The sequence below is a fragment of the Dendrobium catenatum genome, unplaced genomic scaffold (assembly GCF_001605985.2).
Source record: "Dendrobium catenatum unplaced genomic scaffold, ASM160598v2 fragScaff_scaffold_536, whole genome shotgun sequence".
Lineage (NCBI taxonomy): Eukaryota > Viridiplantae > Streptophyta > Magnoliopsida > Asparagales > Orchidaceae > Dendrobium > Dendrobium catenatum.
The window spans coordinates 385,344-403,755 of NW_021318998.1; the positions used below are offsets into that span (position 1 = coordinate 385,344).

An 18,412-nucleotide genomic window follows, 5' to 3' on the forward strand; every position below is an offset into this window, starting at 1 on the left:
CTTACCTTACAGTGCAAGAGAGGGAGATGCATTTGATTTTTGAAGAGATATAAGGAGTTTTTTAGTTTTCAATACATTCTTTATTGAATTCTTTGAAACTAGATTGTGTTTCTGGGTTGAGCTGACTTATTGTATTGTGGCATGTGATGTACTTCTTGTTTCACCTTTTTGATGTCACTCCTTATTGGGGGGTTTATCATGTATTTTCCAACACGTCTCCTTTGTGTGTCTCGACTTCTTGCAATAACAACACCAAAGTAAGACAGACTTTATATTTTGAGGAGACTTTACATTTTTCCTTCCATGGAGCTTCTTTGGCCATCATTGTTGAGCTCTCAACAGCTTTTGGTTCTAGCATTACACTTCATTGGCTTTCTTTAGCATAGATGAGAGCACTTGTTTCATTTAGTGATGGCGTTTCCTCTTTGTCGAAGATCTCGACTCTGACTGGATCAAATTTTGCATTTAATCCTGCAAGAAAATCATAAAATCTATCTTTTTCAATAAAGTTCTTTAGGATCGCAGCATCTTTTAGACATCTGATTTCTATGCATCTGTAGTGATCAAGTTCTTGTCATAGGTTTTTTAGAAGGTACCATACTCTGTCACGGTCTTGCTTCCTTATTTTGTACTCCCTAATTTAATTTTGATTTCAAAGATTTGAGCAGCATCCCAATCTTTTGAGAAAGTATGTCCGGCGGCATCCCATATATCATTTGCAGTGGAGAAGAACATAAATGTATCGCTAATTTTTGGAGTCAAGGAATTCCACAACCATGACATGATCATAAAGTCTGCTTCTGTGAGACCTCGTTCCCTTACTGTTCCTTCAGTTGTAGGCTTTGGTGACCTGCTGGGCTTTATAAGCTCATTATATGTGGTTTAAATTTTCAGGTCCGAGCAAGGCAACTGGAATGGAGTTCGATCAGAATGTCAGACGAATCCTTTCACTATTTGATTCTGGGGCATCACAGCTTCATCCCATGCCCCAAAATTAGGATCTCCTCCTTTTGGTCCTCCTCTAAGGAGGTGGTGTATTTTTCCTTTTCCCTTTAAGTATGCTTTTACAAATTAAGACCACTTTAGGTAGTTCTTCCCGTTTAGGCAATAGGAAGGTTGCTGACTTTGGAGATCACCTCGTTCTTGGTGTATCATAGAATATTCTATTTGATCAAAGCTATGGGATGAATTTTCTTCAAACATTGTGATGTTATAGCAGCAATAAAGGCTGATTAGGTAATATCAGCAATAAAGGCTAATTAGAAGCCTTAAATCAGATTTTGAAACCTGATTAAGATTTCTTGTTGTTGTCTGTCAGTCCGTCCCAAATACTCGAGAGAAGGGCCCCTATCTGTCTCTGCAGATTCCAATCGAGTCGTTCGAACGTTCGGGCGAACGTCTTCTCCAAGCGTCAAGCGTCCGATACTACAGGTGCAAAGCGTCGAGCATCCGAACGTCCTCTCCAATCGTTCGGGCGAACTGGCTTCTTCCTAGCATCGAGCGTCCGAGCATCTCCTGGCTTCTTTTGAGCGTTCGAGCGAGCGTCTTCAGCTTCTTCCTGCCTTTCGAGTGTCCGAGCGTCGCCTTCTTGCGTAGCTTCGTCTACTCCGGTAAAACTTCTTTCGCTTGCTCGGCTTCCGATGGCTTCCTTTCTATTTCGTTTGTGGCTCTAATACCATGTTGAATTCAGAGTATTAGAGAGGGAAAAATCTTAAACTTCATTCAACATTATCCCTATTTATAGACTATACAAGATGCTTAAATAAAGAAACAAATGACTACGGAATAAAGAAAAATAAAATCCTTCCTAATTATGCTGTCTGAGGAAGGCATTCAACGTGAGGTGAGATTCCCACGGATCGCTATTTCCAGCCGTGGGATTAATTCGGGATTGAGAGGCTGGGATTTAACACATATATTTTAGATCAAACCACTTTGTTTATGAAATGTAAATAATCATTATGGAAGTACTGATGATATTTTGGATGATGGCTAAATGTTTTGTACATATGATACCCTAAAACCTTATATGGGTTTGTGTTTAGGTAGGGACCACTTATTTTGGTGTTTTTATTTTCTGCAAATTTAGAACGTTGATTTATGAATTAATATTTGTTCTCAACTATTGGAAGAACACGAATCTACCGGAAATCAAGGACAAAGAAGGGTTGGTCCCTTATGATGCTCAAGCACTGAAATAGGACAAAGTATTTACATTTACTATTATTTATTAAATACTGTTAACATTTTTTTTTAATATTAATGTATTAAAGTATTCTGCTAACATAATAAAAGATACGGAGGTGGTTAATTCTATGATAAATTATGCTAGGAACTTTATTGTCTTGCATTGTCGTATAACTTTCTTATCACACCATTATTTTTAGAACATTAGCATCTCCATCATGGGACTTAACTAATTAGCTCTATAAACACCCTTGGGCACATTATTTACTTCCCTCCCTAAAATATTAACAAGAACGATGTGTACCAAGTATTTTACAATAAGGCCAATCACATCTTTGATCAAGAATTCAAGATGGCAAAGTTCACCACTAGTTGAATGCCTCCATCTCCATTTAATCACCTGTGTATGCATATATTTATAAAGATTCATTACATGTCATATTCGATAAAGATGTCCTTATTGTCCTTCAGCTTGACGATAAACCTGATAAAAATGGACATTAGTGGAAAGTTCTTTTATAAAATCATTCGACACAAAAAATATTATACTTATGGAAGAGCTCCATTGATCTCTGCATTTGAAAAGCTCTATGATATGAAGTCTCCAAATCTCTTTTTTTTCAAAAATGTTAATAAAAGAGGGCACGACCAGTGCATGAAGTTCCAGCTAATGCGAGATCTAAGAAATGAATTTTGTACCCAGCCTTACCCTTTCGTGACTCTAGCCAAGCCTCATATAACAATGAAGGCAACTTAACCATTGTTCTCAGCCAGCCTTCTTGTTAGCAAAAATATCATCGATTTACTCGAACAAATGCCAACTTCTGAAAAAAGTATAACTTTACTTCTTGATTTTAGATCAACTTTTGGATCTTAAATTTAGCATTTTATCGTATAAACTTTGAAAAGTATTTAATAACCCATAAGTCTCTTTAGTTTTCATGCGGCCTAAGTATACAACAGAATGTAGAAAGTACTACTAAATTTTGAAAAAGGTTTTTTATTTTTTTCATACATTTTCAGCACTTGATATAGGCCAACTTATCTATCAATATAAAAGTTTTCCAAATGAAATGTTTATTTATTGGTTAGATATTTGTTAGCATTGTAGATTATATGCCCTAGGATGCCTATCAATAGTTATGAATACTTAAGTTGGATTTTCTCTTTTGCTGTAACATCTCACATTTCATCTCACAATGAGAGTTTTCGGTGCGATAGTCTCTCTCAATTATCCACTGACAAATTAATAATATAAAAAAAAAACTTACAAGTTCATATGATTGTTCAACAAATATGGAAAGATTCAAAGTGTCTCAAAATTTCAGAACATTCCATTTAATAATTTAAACTTATCATCTATATCCTCTTAACAATAAACTCATATTATAGTTTTTCTTTGACCACTAATCTTATCAGATAAATTCTAGTTATGTGCACCGGGAAAAAGCAGCTGTACTCACTATTAATAGTTCAATGCAATAATTATTGTTCAAAGAACATAATTGTAGCATGTTGATATTTTCAAAAGATATATCAAGAATTAACATTATTTAAATAAGATCCAATTATATCAAAAAATGGAAAAATTATTAGGCGCGGACTCCGGATGTAGCTCTACGTCCAGACTCCAATACAATGTTGCCACGTGGAGGCTCGATGACCCGCCTCTCGACAAAACTTAATAATTAGCACCTGCTTTCCAACTTACCATGCGGCCCGACGACCCAACTCGGACCACACGCGAAAAGTTACTTTTTATTGAAAAGAGCACCACGGTCATTCAGTCGGAAATTCAAAATCAAGGCTTTTCATTTCACGTCTCCGCTGCTATTCATTTTCGTCCAAAGCTCCTTTTGTTTGATCGAGATTTTTCATTGCAAATGCCATAGCTAAGGTAAGTATTTTTTTTATCAAGATAGAACAATATTTTCACCGGATTTTCACAGTATTTAGAGTTCTATTTCCGTAAAAAAAAAAAATTGTTTTGTAAATAATTTCAGTAAATGTTATGTTAGGTTTTAGGTTTAGGGTTTCGAACAATTGCATGTTGCTATAAAGCATTTTCTTACGGATGAGTAATATAGAATGAATGTGAAAAATAGGTTTTGTATGCCCTGTAGTCTGTACCTATGTGTAAACCAACTACCCATGTGTATCGTTGTGTACGGTTCTCTGTGGGAAATAGTGATGAGGTCATATGACCGTGGAAAGTTTATCAGAGAAGGGGCCGGAGATCTACGGCTACGATTAGACTACTTTATTTCTAAGAATTTATTTGTAATTGATTTTTATTATGTATTTTTCAGTTTTAACCCTCACTTGAGGGAGTGCGCTTATGTGACCCCGGGGGGGGGGGCACTTTTGTCATTTGATATTTTATTGTATTCTATCTATTTATAGACCTCCTCTCCTCTTTGAGAGAAGGAGGATGAATGCAATTTATGCAATGTGTCTTGGTGAGTTTTGAGAGATCTTGTGAGAGTTTATGTGAAGCCCCTAGGTGAGGGCCAAGCAAGATCCGTTAGCTGCTGGAAGCATCTGAGCACACAGCCTTATCGCCACTGCCGATTTCTCCTCTCCTCACAATCGCCCCCACCTTCATCTTCCCCAAAGCTCCAACCAATCGTCCTCCTCCCTCCTCATAACCGTAGGCCCTCCCCTAGGCCAATCCCTAGCTGTCGAACCCCTTCCCTCGCCATAGTTGCCAGCCCTCCCCTTGGCCAATCCCTAACTGCCGGCTCACCTCCCTTCTCATAGCCGCCGACCATCCCCCGGACCCCCACTATCCCTTGGCTCAAAAATTTCAAATTGATCCTTCAATACCTTCAAATTTTAGAGCATCATAAATTTGGAAAATATGAATTCAGATTTTAATGCCCTTAATAGTCAAGTTCCGGATCAACCATTCATTGGTGTCGAAGGGTTGATGTGTTGATGAAGATCGTGATGGCGTTCCTTGAAGACGTCCTTCGAGAGAAAGAAGTTTCTCTCGAGCATTGAAGTGGAGAAAAGAGCAAGGGTGGCCGGCCAATGAATAGAGTAGGGGATTAAACTAGGTTCAAATTTTGTGGAGGGAAAAAATCTCAAACAACTCCTTAATTAATTCCCTTAATTGAAAGAAATTAATGGTGGAGAGGAGAGAGAGGGGGCGGCGGGCAAGAGAGGGGAAAGGGATTTATTTTACTTCCAAAAGGAGAGGATCTCTCTTGGAAATAAAATAAATGGGTGGGTACTAGGGGATTTTTGGCCAAGAGAGGTGGGGAGGGAGTTTGAATTATTTCCAAGAGGACAGGTTGGCTTTTAGGAAATATTTTTAAAGCAAACCCATAGGGGGGCCGGCGACAATAGAGGGAGGGAGGGATTTAATGAAGCAATCAATGCTTACCTAAAATAATAAATTAAGTTTGAAAGGAAAGATCTCATCCCAATTTAATTCAAAATTTAAATAGGTTCTGATTTAGTATGTTTCCTAAAATAGGATTTATAAATTATGTAACTATTTCAAATTCAAATTGATTTGAATTTGATCATTAATAGAGTTACCAAAATTATGAAATCTAATTTAGGAAAGACTTGGTGGCAAGTGAAGATGGGGGAAAAAGCCAAGGGGATGGGCCAGAGGTGGAGGTTAGCTGTGGACAGGGTGGGGTTGGATCTAAGCGGCGGGTGGTGGTGGGGATTTAAGTGGCCGGCGGCTTAGGGGTTCGGGAAGACTTTAGGCCGGTGTCTAGGGGATGAAGGAAGAGGAAAAAGAGATAGTGAAGAAGAACCACGAACCCGACCGCCTCCAAGGTTGGTGGGTGATTTGATTTCCCTCTCCTAGGGATTTCTCCAAGACTCACAAACTCTCACATCAAGAGTACACAAGAAATTTCTTTCATAGTCATCATTCATTCATTAAACATGAAAAAGAGAACATAAGGGCTATATATAGCCTCGTACAAAGGACTCAAAATAAAAGACGAGAATGCCCTTTGGGCTTACACACGACCTCCCTTAAGGGGTAAAAGCGTAATAATAATAAAACAAATACAGCATAACATAATAAAAGACAAATACATAATACGACTCAAAAAACATCGACTCAATCTTGGCCGTAGATCGATGGTCACGTCTCTGATAGACTTTCCAAGCTCTGATATCCCCATCATACACGCATCACATCACTTATTATTGTCATCATATTATTTCTTTCTGCATAACCCCGAGTTATCCCTTAGGCTTAGGATGGACCCCGAGCAAATTCATAGGACCTTAGACCTACTGGTGGGTCAAATTAGCACAATTAGTCAACAACTTAGGAAAAATCAAGCTGGTATTGCTGAGCTCCATCATCAGACAATGGAATCACCAAACACCTTACACACGGTCTAGGTCTCCTACCATGTATGGGGATGACACCGTACTGGATGAGGGACACCCCCGTGTCCCTTATCAAGCTTCCCAGTATGGCCACGACTATAATAACGACCCTGATACGGACATCCAACCATCCATGCCTATCCGAGAAGGAGATGAAGATCGATGGTCGTGATCATCCTACATATTTTAAATTTTTTTATAATTTTTATTTTAATTATGCATCTTCCATTTTTATCCTTAAGGGTTTAATCTTATGTACATCCTAGGGGCATGATCGTCTTATTTTAGTTTCTATTATTTTTTAGACCTATATATAGAAGCTCTTGCTAGTGTAATGGTATGATAGAGTTTTAATAAAATTTTGGTCTGCACTTTTGTTCTTTGGGAGGATGTTAGTGAGAATCCTTACGGAGGGAATCGTAGTTTCCACCAGCCGCAGGATGGGCCTGGGCTCGTGGCTTGAAGTCCCTTGGTGAAGGGCAACGCATCACCCGTTAATCTTCGGAAGAGTTCAAGGCTCACAATTCTATCTTTGTTTTCACTTTGTTTTGTTTTTTTCCTTTTTTCCCTAAACAGCCACCTCCTCAAGCCCTCCACCAAGGCAGCGATCTTCTCACCCCATTACCTCTCCACCACAAGTTATTGTTTCTCCTCCCCACACCCCACCCCAACCGTCGGCTAGCCAAATCCCAATCCCCGACGCCACCTAACCCGAGCACAAACCTCCAAACCGCTGGCCACACCACCCCCTCCCCTTGGATCCAAATTTTCATAGCCTTCATTACTTTCCTAAAATTAATCATGGTAAATTTGGAAAGACAATCAATTCAATTTTGAATCAATTTCAAATTTGAATTCTTTCCTAATTTAACCTGAATTATATTTGGAAAGTTTTTAAATCAAGACAATTTATTTTTGAATTTAAATTGAAAGTGATATGAGTAATAAATCTGCTTTAATTTAATTGATCTTATTTAAGAAACCATTTGAAATCTTCCCTAACTCTCCCCCTCCCTCCAATAGACAATTGAAAGTGTATAATGTATATAACATAAAAAAGGTTTACCCAAATGTGGTGGTTCGTGGGGTAGACCATTGCTCCAAGCCTGCTCTCTTAGTGTTTCCCAAAAAAAATGTACCATTATTTTTGAAATGGAAACAATCATGAAATATATGAACAACATAGACTATCTTCTTTAATTTAATAAATTGTGGGTGCAATCCTTCTTTTTTCCTCCAATCATCATGACCTAACAAAGCACTTTTTTCATTCCCTTTCCAATGTTTTTCCTTCTCATGCTTTTCAATCAGCCACATACATAACATTCTATAACTAAGAGAATGCCAATTTTTATTTTTAAAATGCTAGCAATTAGCTTAAGTCATTAGTTTCAATCTATTACTTTCTTGCCACATTTCAAGTTCGTAAAACCGATCATCAACACAAAAGATTTTAGTTGAATTTGTGCAAATTGTCGTACAACAAGGATGCTTCAGATAACCATATTCATGATTGTAGTACAACAAAACTTTGGACAAATAATATTGAAGCTCATTTGTTTCCCTAAAGCCATGTGCTCTGTTTCTTTAATTCCTCTTGTGTCCAATTTTCATACATTTTCCCACCTTTTCTTTCTCTTCTTTTCCATATTTTCATGACATTCTTTTCATGTTCCTTGCTTTTATGATATCAATAAAACCCAAGTTCTCTATATGCATTGGTTTTATTATTATAACTGAGTCCTTCAGCAACTTTTACTCCTAAAGTGCAGCAAAATTTTAGACATTTATACTGTTGTAATCTTTAAAATGAGGTGCAGAAGTTTGTTTCTATTGCAAAGTTTTCTTTGCCATTGATAGTTATACCATAGATCTCCATATAGCTTGTCTAGCCATAAGAACCACATAAATAATAATATTATCACTTATATAGATAAAATCAGATAATAACCATCATCTTTTATAGCTAGAAAACAAGTCTTTGTAATCGGAAATCCCATCCTTGAGATGATTCTGAATCGCAATAAATAGCAACAATTATAATCACGTATTTTAATTCAATTTCTTGCACCTTTTTCATATAGGTAATAAGACAAACAGTTTGATAAAGGTTTAGCTCCAATTCCACCAAGAAACTAATAAATGTCTGCTCAAAGATTACCAGGAAAAAAAATAACATAGAGCAATCAAATTTGCAAAAGATACAAGCAGTTGCAGGTTAAATGAAATGTTTGCAACAATACAAAATGAATTGTAATACACGTATCTTTAATTTGCAAAAAAAATCCGGTGCATATATATAATCTCTTCGTGTAATCGTATGTCCTATCTTTCAAATGTAAAGAACTTTGCAAATGAATCCAAAAAGAAATATAGTGATTAACCTATAGCCAAAAGAGTGGGTTTCTTGAACGGGCGGTCCTCGGGAACAGGCTTGATCCTCTGCTGGATATGCAGATAAACAGGATTACCGGTCTTCTCGTAGTTCCAAAGCACGTATTCCTTCCCAAAAGCTAGAAACGAACACAAGTCCACGTACAAACCCCCGTCCGACTTCTAACAAATAGAACAACCATTTGCATAAGAAAGTAAATTCGGAAACATACATTACCAGCAGGATTGGTTCAAGAAAATCACCGGCGTGTCGAAGGAGACACAGCACTCGTTCTTGTATATGCGGTTCGTGGGCTCGGGTATCCGAACCCTAGAGAGATGTGAGCGAAGCAGCTCCATGGGAAATTGAAGCTCCCCTGTATCTCCACTGGCTTCAAGCTCAATAAAACTGTTTATGACCGAAGTCGGGGATTGTCGTAGCTGGAGGATGGGGAATGAGCAGTTGGAAATGAAACGACGACGGCGTAGTGGAAACTGGACTAAATGGTTAGGAAGCAGGTCGGAGAAGTGAAGAAGATTCTAAATCCCACAAGCCCGCCTGGTTTAGGTTTTATAGGGTTTTATCCAGGCCAGACGCGCAGCAATTCGGAATGGCGGTGGCGTAAATATGAAGTGAACATCACGCTATAAGCCAGAATTTTTAGCCTGCAAACTGACGGAAATTTTATTAAATAAGGACTTTCATGAGACCTCACTGAGGCCAGAAATAATATGTGAAGTCCACGAAAAAAATTATTCTAATATGTGATGTGTACATACTGGATATATATAATGTATAAAAATTTGATATACACTATGTATAAATATGTACTTATAATATATAGTAATTTGATACACTGTGATACAGTGTATCAAATTTTTATATATTATATGTACATAGTGTGTACACTCATATATTTGAACATTTCTTCCCATTCGGACTCTGCACAGAATAATTTCTCCACTTAGGAAGCTCTCTTTGATTTATTAGTTAGAAGTTTTGGTCCTAATTAAGAGGAGGTTTTGGATTTGAGTCTCATTTATATGTTGTGTTTAAATGATGCCATAATTTCCTCCAAAACAAATAAAACAAATCATTCATTTGCCCTGAACCCTAAACCCTAAACTCTAAACAATAAAAACCTTAAGGAGTATATAGTTATAGCACTCAAAGCGGTGTAGTGTGATACTGTAAAGAAAGCTATCAACCAAATGTAAAAATTATGATGATTTTATTTTTCATTGTGCACTTTAATGGCATGCTTATAATCCCTCGGAGAGTATTAATCATATGTCATCATTAATTAATAAGAAGATAGGTCGATAAGGCATAAAGTCAACTACATATCCTCACAACTAGCAAATAGTTTAGACAAATATCCTAAAATCATTATGAATGGTGTGTTGATAGAAGTCAATAAGGTTATATGTCATGTAGACTTTGATGGGGATCCAAAGTACCCAATTATTTTAGGTAAATCATTCTTAATTACTAAGAGAGCTCACATAGATATCTATAAATGAATATTATTGACCTTAATGCTCTTCATTGGTAGCAAGCCTCAATTAAACAGCAAGAGGATACTATATGGAATTATATGATGTATGTTGGGCTATGACAATGTAGCTTAGGGCTCTCTCCATAAACATTAAGACCAACTCACTAAAACATGTCAATTTTATGAAAGATATACTCTCTAACAATAGAAACCTGAAAGAATATATAGCTATAGCATTTAATGGAGGGTATAGTGTGCTACTATAAATAACGTTATCAACATGATGGAAAAATTGCGCCAGTTTAGTTATTCATTGTGTGATTCATAACGAACACTTCAATGGCACACTTTCAAACCATGGGCAAGAATTAATCTTATGCCATCATCAATTTATAAGAAGATGGGCTTTCAATGAGTAAAGTTGATTACATACACTTATAACTAGCAAATAATTTGGTAAAATATATTGAAAGTGTAATGGAAGATGTACTAATAAAAGTCGATGAGGTTGTCTTTCATATAGACTTTGATGGGGATCCAAAGTACCATATTATTTTAGATAGATCATTCATAGCGCTATAGAAAAAGTACCCATTTCCGACGGATTTTTTTGCCAAAATTTTGTTGATTTTTGACAGAAATAAATACTCCCAATGGATTTCCAACGGAAAATGTTACGCCAGTAAAATGTGTGTAGGAAAATATATTATGTGGGGGGGTTTCCCATTGTGGATGTTTCAGAAGGAATTCCGACGAATCTTGCCCAAAAAATATCGTCGCAATTTACGGCAAAAATTCGGTTGAATTGACTCTATAAGGTTTCGCCTATATTTTTCGCAAGAAATTCCAGCAAAAAATCCGCCCATAATGAATTCGTCGCTACTCATATTGAAGATTTCCAATGGATATTCGGCCGGAAACCTGCCAGAAACCTATTGCAACTTACAAAAAAATTTGCAACCATTCATCATTTCAATTATTTACAACATTTTATGCAAACATATTATAACAAATATTTTTAACTCTAAAATAATAATGTAAGCTAATAATAATAAAGAAAATTCTTTTGAAACATAAATCTTACAAATATGCAAACATGATCATTGTCTTACACACATTTAGATTAAATTATCCAAAAAATATCATTGTCAAATTAAACATAAAGGTTATAATATTTTGCAATTAATTTAAAACATCTAATATAATCATCTTCATTGTCTTTACTCTCCTCAACTTAGGCTCTGGCTGCTGACCATTATTCTTTCAATTTTTCTTTATGTATAATCACGGTTATGCATTTATCTCAAATTGTTGCATCAGCATCTCAGATCATTGTATCAGTACATTAGCTTATATTTATCTCATCTCCTTTATTTCCTTGGTGAGAGCAACCATCCTTTGGTTGACAATCTCCTTAATTTCTCTATCATCATATGATGTGGGGTTGTCTCATATACATATGCTTGAGAGTATAATCCATACACTCTCCCCTTTTGCCTCCCTTCACAGCCCGTGGCCTCATGTGATAGTCGGAGTACTGTGTCAATCATGAAGATGATTCCTCAACAATAGAATACTGACTTTCTCATATTCATATAAATCATAATGTGAGAGATGAAGTGTATGAAAATCCACTTAAATTTACATGTTATTCATGAGCACTATAGAATATTTGATACTCACATGAGCTTTTTTGCTTTATGATCAATCCACTGGTGAACTTAGCATTAATGTGTATGTATGCAACTCTAACGATGTAGGATCTCTACCAAGTATATATTCATGCAAGAAAACCTAGTTCTAATAATAAACATATATGTATAATAAGAGGAATAATTTACCAGTCGTCATTTTATGCTTGGTGTAAGGCACAAAACCACCAATGTGGAGTGAACTCCCTAAATAAAGTAATGGTATGAAGAATCAAATAAAAAAATATCTCTCAAATGAATACATCCAACGATATTACACTGAACCTCCACCTCTTGTCTCATATGATCGGTGGGCAGGTAGATGTTTCATAGAGTAACAGTTGCCAGGAGGAAGTATTTTTTCCTGGCTTACAAAGAATGAATGATATGATTTGCCCACAATTGCATAAAATATCTTCACTTAGTTTTGTTGATCACAAATATTTGAAAAATATACTAAGTTTAGTCGATGGATTTGATATGTAATATGGTAAGAAGAATCAAAGAATAATTGGACGGATAACCTCCAGAACAATGTGACAATCATGATTTTTTAGTCCATATAATCTTCGAGAACTAACACATCTACACATCAGTATAAGATAGATCCATATCCATCAAGCATTTTCAATATTTTGAACCATTGACATACTCATCTTCTTTGTTCTAACATAAATGAGAAAGGTGCTTTCTCCTTCAACATTTTTTCCATCAATATTCACTCTCAATCAATCAATGAGTTATTCTTCTACAATACTCTTTAATTTTCACTCTAGCATTTAAATAATCTTTAGTTTTACCTTTAATATTGGTTATATTAAAAATGTTTTAAACATACTATTCTCAATATGCATAATATCCATATTATGCTTGATTAAATTGATACTTCAATATGGTAATGTCCATATTATATATATATATATATATATATATATATATTGTACAATTATGTTGAATTCCAAAATAATCTCATTTTAAAGAGTTAATTGGTCCCTCAAAATTGTTAGGGCTCATTTTGCCCTCTCCCAAAAAATTATGGACAATTTAATTTTTTTTTCTCTATTGTAGCTTTATTGCTTATCAAATCCCAATCTTTTTCCTTTGTTATTATTTTATTAGTAAGTTAATTAAATTTCATTTAAATGTTGATTTATAATTAACTTAACTTCCAAAAATATCATATAGTTTATGTTCAAATGACCAAATAGATTAAAAAACTAGTAGTTAAGAACTAAAAGTGTTAAAAATAATTCCGATATGGTTATGCTATTCCATATTGCATCTCATTAGAAACTTCATTCATTTAAGCATAATTTTTTTTAAATGATAATTTTTGTATTAAAAATTGTTTTAAAAAGTATAAAGAAAACTATTCCCAACGATGCCAAAAGGTATTATCTATTAAGTAGAATATGAACTTATGTCACAATATATAAGCGTCATTCACAACAACTTATTATATTTGGTTGAAATTTACAAAAGTTATTTCAAATGTCAAGCAATGCTTAGTATAATTATAATGCATATAAAAATATTAGTCAGCTAAATTTGTATTAAATAGTTATGATTGTGTTGAAATTAGACATTATATGATTAATTCAATAATGATATAAGTGTTGCCTATTATAATAATGAGAAAAATATATGTGACATTGATACGAGAATTAGTAAGCCTTTTATAAAATCTAAATATTACTATTATTAAGGGATTGTTTGGTTGGAATGCTTTAGAGTGTAGAGTGTGAAAACTCATAAATTATCTTATAAGAATTTTTTAATATAGAGTAGTCAATAATTATTTCAGGAGTCATTATAACTTATAAGTCCAAATAATAAACATTTATAATGTCGTGTTTTAGCTTCCATAAATTTTTTATAATTTTTGGACACTGCCGAATTTTCTTATAAGCATTTGAAAATTTGAATTTTAAGATGCAAAAGAATTTGAATAAAATTAATATTTTTAGATTAAATAATTAGAATAATTAATATTTTAATATAATATCCTAATCCACTCATTGATACTATAAAATGTTGTTTCGTTTAGATTTTTTTTTCCAAAAGAGAGACTTGCTTAGGATATAAGAGAGAAAAAGATAAGTGAGAGAAAGAGAAAATTTGGATTTTGGGCGACTTCAGACTGTTTTTCATTTGTAGGTTTAGTTGGAAAATTTATTCGTCTCGAGGTAAGACACTTATGCCCATCTCGGTTTTAAAATATGTGCAAATTTTAGTGAACATTTGGTTTAAAATTTTGTGTGTGTTAGCGAAAAACAGGAATAATTTTGAAAAAATAAAACTTTCACTGTGTAACTTTCTATATGTGATGGAGATTACGATTATGCACATTTTGAATATTTTCTAAAAATTTTACGACGGAGATTTTAAAATTTGCTGGATTTTTATTGAATATAAAAATATCTAAATGTTAAAAAATAGTGTTATAGTACAATAAAAGCCTTAAAACATCATTTTACACAATCCATGATAACTTCGTAATTTTCTAAAATTTTGTATTGTTTGCGTGGTTGGATTTATGTTGTTTACCGTTATACAATACTGTAAAATTTTGATACACGCTCACTTACTCTTTAATCATTATAATGTTATAATATATATGCATATGTAATTAAATTATATCTGTTGTGAGCCATAAGGGTTCAAAATCTTCTGGGATTCTATTTATGTTAGTGAATTGTTGGGAGCTATAAGTGACCATAATTCATTGAGATTTTGTTTGAGACATAAATATGCGATATATTCGGGTGCTATATGCATAAACAAACAGGGTGACATAAAGGGTCTGAATTATTTGAGATTTTATCAAGAATTGGGACATGTGATATGAACTAATTTGTGATATGAATTTTAATTAATTTATTTATTTTATATTGTTATCTAAATAAAAGAATAAGTGTTATGCATTTATTTTATTTCCCAATTTAGTGATTCTTAATTTAATAATTTATTTAAACTGCATTTAACTACTTTTAAATATTTAACAAAATATTTGATAAAATAAAATTTGAAAATATAGCGTATAATTATAAATCATAAATGGTGACGTACTATTATAATTAGCGTATATGAGTTGCATAATCATTTTACTTTGTGACCAATGATGATTTATATAATTAAATTTTTTGTCAAATCATTAAAGGGAGAAAACCTTAGGGGGTGTTTGGTATCGGATTTATTTCCCGTTTTAAGTAGGATTTATGGCAAATCCAGCCAAATGCAAAAAATGGCATTGTAAATTTGGCAAATCCGGATTTGCGGGGGTAAATTCGGTAAATTCAAATCCCTCTTCTACTCGGATTTAATGCAACTTACACTGCGAAAGTTCTTCCCGCGACGCCCGTGTCGCGATGTCCAGCCCAGCCTCTTTATGTACATGGAGGAAGACGAAACTTCTTCTTCATCCTATGCCCTAGCCGCTCCCGAAGCACTCTCGCTTAAGGTCACACAGGTACCCGCCATTTTTTTTCTTCCCGAGAGCGACATAGCGAAGATGAACTTTTCTTTTTCTGTTTCCCGAGCGAGACAGAGCGAACAGATCCCTTTTTTTTTCCTTCACGAGCACGACAGAGAGCAATTTCTATTGTCACATTCCTGCTATATGCTTCCAAGCATTTTAAGTACTGTATTCCAAATTTTATGCGTTCATTCCAAATTTTTTTAATAGAGTGTACAAATGATGAATGTGGCTCTTTGTAATGTCTGTTTGTGGCAACAAGTTTGTTTAAATTTTTTTATTTTTTTCTTGCTGTGTATTGAACTATTGGCATTTCATTTGAAGTTCAAGATAATACCATTTATTTTGGCAGCAATGATATAATTTGGCTTGGGATATTTAAGTATTGATCTTTAGTTGAACTTTGTCCTAATTGAATTGTAGTATGTTTTTAGAATTATTGAAAGTATTGTACTAATTTGATTGACAAATATAACACAATGAGAATATATGCTCTTGTAATAAAAATATAGGTTTCGTCGATATGAATGTAGCAAGTGTGAGCGACAGCGAGTCATCAAACGCTATCTACCTACGTAAGATTGGTAAAAGTTCTTAAATGAAACTTAAAAAAAATTACTTATTTGCACCACTTTTAAATTTCATAGAAATAATATCCTCGTTAATGTCTGACTGCAATGCATAAATTTCTGAAAGGCAAAGGAGTTGGACGTTCAAGCGGTAGTAAGCCACGTCGTGATGGTGATGACATCTCAATTTACTTCGGCATGCCCAAAAGTATAACTCGAAATCCTAAGTGGCCATAAGATCATAATGTCATACTTGGCGAGTTATTATTGGAACAATATGTTAATGGCAATTTTTGTAATGGGAATATGTGAAATGAACAATGGGCTAGCTTATAACTGTGTTAAACATGTGTCTTAAAACAAACTACACCAACTTGTTCGTAATGATAAGATTTAAAAATATAAAGGCTGATTTTAGAACACTATATCAACTAACAAATCGTAGCGAATGGGGTTGGGATAAGGAATTACACATCCCTGTAGCTACCGACGAGTTGTGTGATGAAATTCAACAGGTATTATTTTGTTTTTTATAATTACACATAATTCATAAATTTTATGCATCTAAATCAACAAAACTTCATTTTTCTAGGTTAACCCAAAGGTAGCTCGATTTAGAAGGCACCCCTTCCATCAGTATGAAATATTTGATAAGATTTGTGCCGAGAACACTGCAGTGGGAAGTAATGCGAGATGTAGTAAGATGTCTGAGCCAGTGGTTAACTTAAAATGTGAGGAAGATGCTCCACACTTTGAGGATGATTTCGTAGCTACTAACGGTGTTAGTTATGACATGAACGAAACGCCACCCAATGACCAACCTCAAACCGTCGACATAGATCCAAGTGTGGAAATGGACCCAAGTCCAATGATACGTACACAAAAGATATAGCGAGAAGCCAACCAAAGCTGCTAAATGTCTGAAAAGGAAAAATGGGTTGCAAAATCTTAATGAACTATTACTTCAGTCAAACAAGAATGCCATTGTCTTTAGAGAGACAATTGAAAAAACAAATCCGTATAGTATGCGTGATTGCTTGATCAAGTTAGACAAATTTGAGAATCTTACAACACAAGCACTCATAGCCATTCATGATGAACTCAAAGAGAACAGAGATAACAAAGCCATATTGATGACTTGGGAAGACGATGTCCTAAATGAGTGGATATAATATATTGTTAGCATGCATCCTCGTTTTTACGTGTTAAAAGTTTGGCTGTAGTTGTTTGATTAACTTTTATTGATATACGTTGTTTGCTTTGATTGGTTTAGCTAATGTTGTAATATTTTCTTTCATGTTCATTGGTTGTACGACGCTTTAATTGATTTGGAATAATAACGTTGGTATATTTTTTAATGCAGCCATGTCTAATTATTTGCGTAGAGTACTGCTACAAGTTTTATGTGGCATGATTGACTTACAAATTCAAGTCAACAATGCTATTGCTGAAATTACTCAATCTCTAATATAAGAAATCTCTTCTTCGGATGATGAACAATCAATCAGGCGGCCTATGTTTGATAGGTCATACACTGGACATTGATATGTAATTGATGTGCTTGTTGGCCATTTGGGCCGAGCGTACCAATGCTTTAGGCTACCTCCAGATGTATTCATAAGCCTAAGAGTAGACCTATCAATTTCGGGTTACGGGTCGGGTTCGGGTCAACCCGGAATTGACCCGACATTATTCGGGTTCGGGTCAACCCGACCCGTTTTTGTAAACGGGTCAATTTTCCGGACCCGAACCCGACCCGCTTCGGGTTCGGGTCAACCCGACCCGACCCGCGGAAAAAGACTGACAGCAACGCCGGCCAGCCTCCTCCCGTCCTCGGTCCTCCGCGGCTCCGCTCCTCGTGGACCTCACCAGCTCACCTGCGGACGCGGCGTGAAAAAGGCGCGGGCCGCGCGGCAACGCCGGCCAGCCTCCTCCCGCTCCGCTCGGACCGCCCCTCGCGGCCTCGCCTGGGCCTGGGGTCGCGTCGACGCGACTTGGAGTCTCGGACTCGCGACCCGTGGAAAAAGCCAAAAAGGCTGGCCTCGTCAGGCGTCAGCTGACTGCTGACGGTGCAGGGCCTGCACATGCAGGCGGCTCGAGACAGCAGAAGCAGCGGGCAAAGAGGCGGGAATACAAAAATTTTAAGTTAAACGGGTTTTCGGGTTGACCCGGCAACCCGTCGGGTCAACCCGACCCCGACCCGTTTTTGCAAACGGGTCGGTTTTCCGAACCCGAACCCGACCCGCTTCGGGT

The 18,412-nt window shown here is 35.5% G+C and overlaps 1 protein-coding gene across 1 annotated transcript in view; it reads right to left on the minus strand.

Moving 5' to 3' along the window:
* Positions 1 to 9,583, minus strand: part of LOC110109340 (ubiquitin carboxyl-terminal hydrolase 14) — an 87,158-nt gene extending 77,575 nt beyond the window's left edge. Inside the window, exons 1-2 of the mRNA XM_028694654.1 lie at positions 9,190 to 9,583; positions 8,937 to 9,108 (exon numbers count right to left, since the gene is read on the minus strand). Of these exons, the coding sequence (XP_028550487.1) occupies positions 8,937 to 9,108; positions 9,190 to 9,285 (268 nt within the window). The 5' untranslated portion in view covers positions 9,286 to 9,583. The remainder of the gene's footprint in view (positions 1 to 8,936; positions 9,109 to 9,189) is intronic.
* Between the last annotated feature and the right edge of the window lie 8,829 nt (positions 9,584 to 18,412).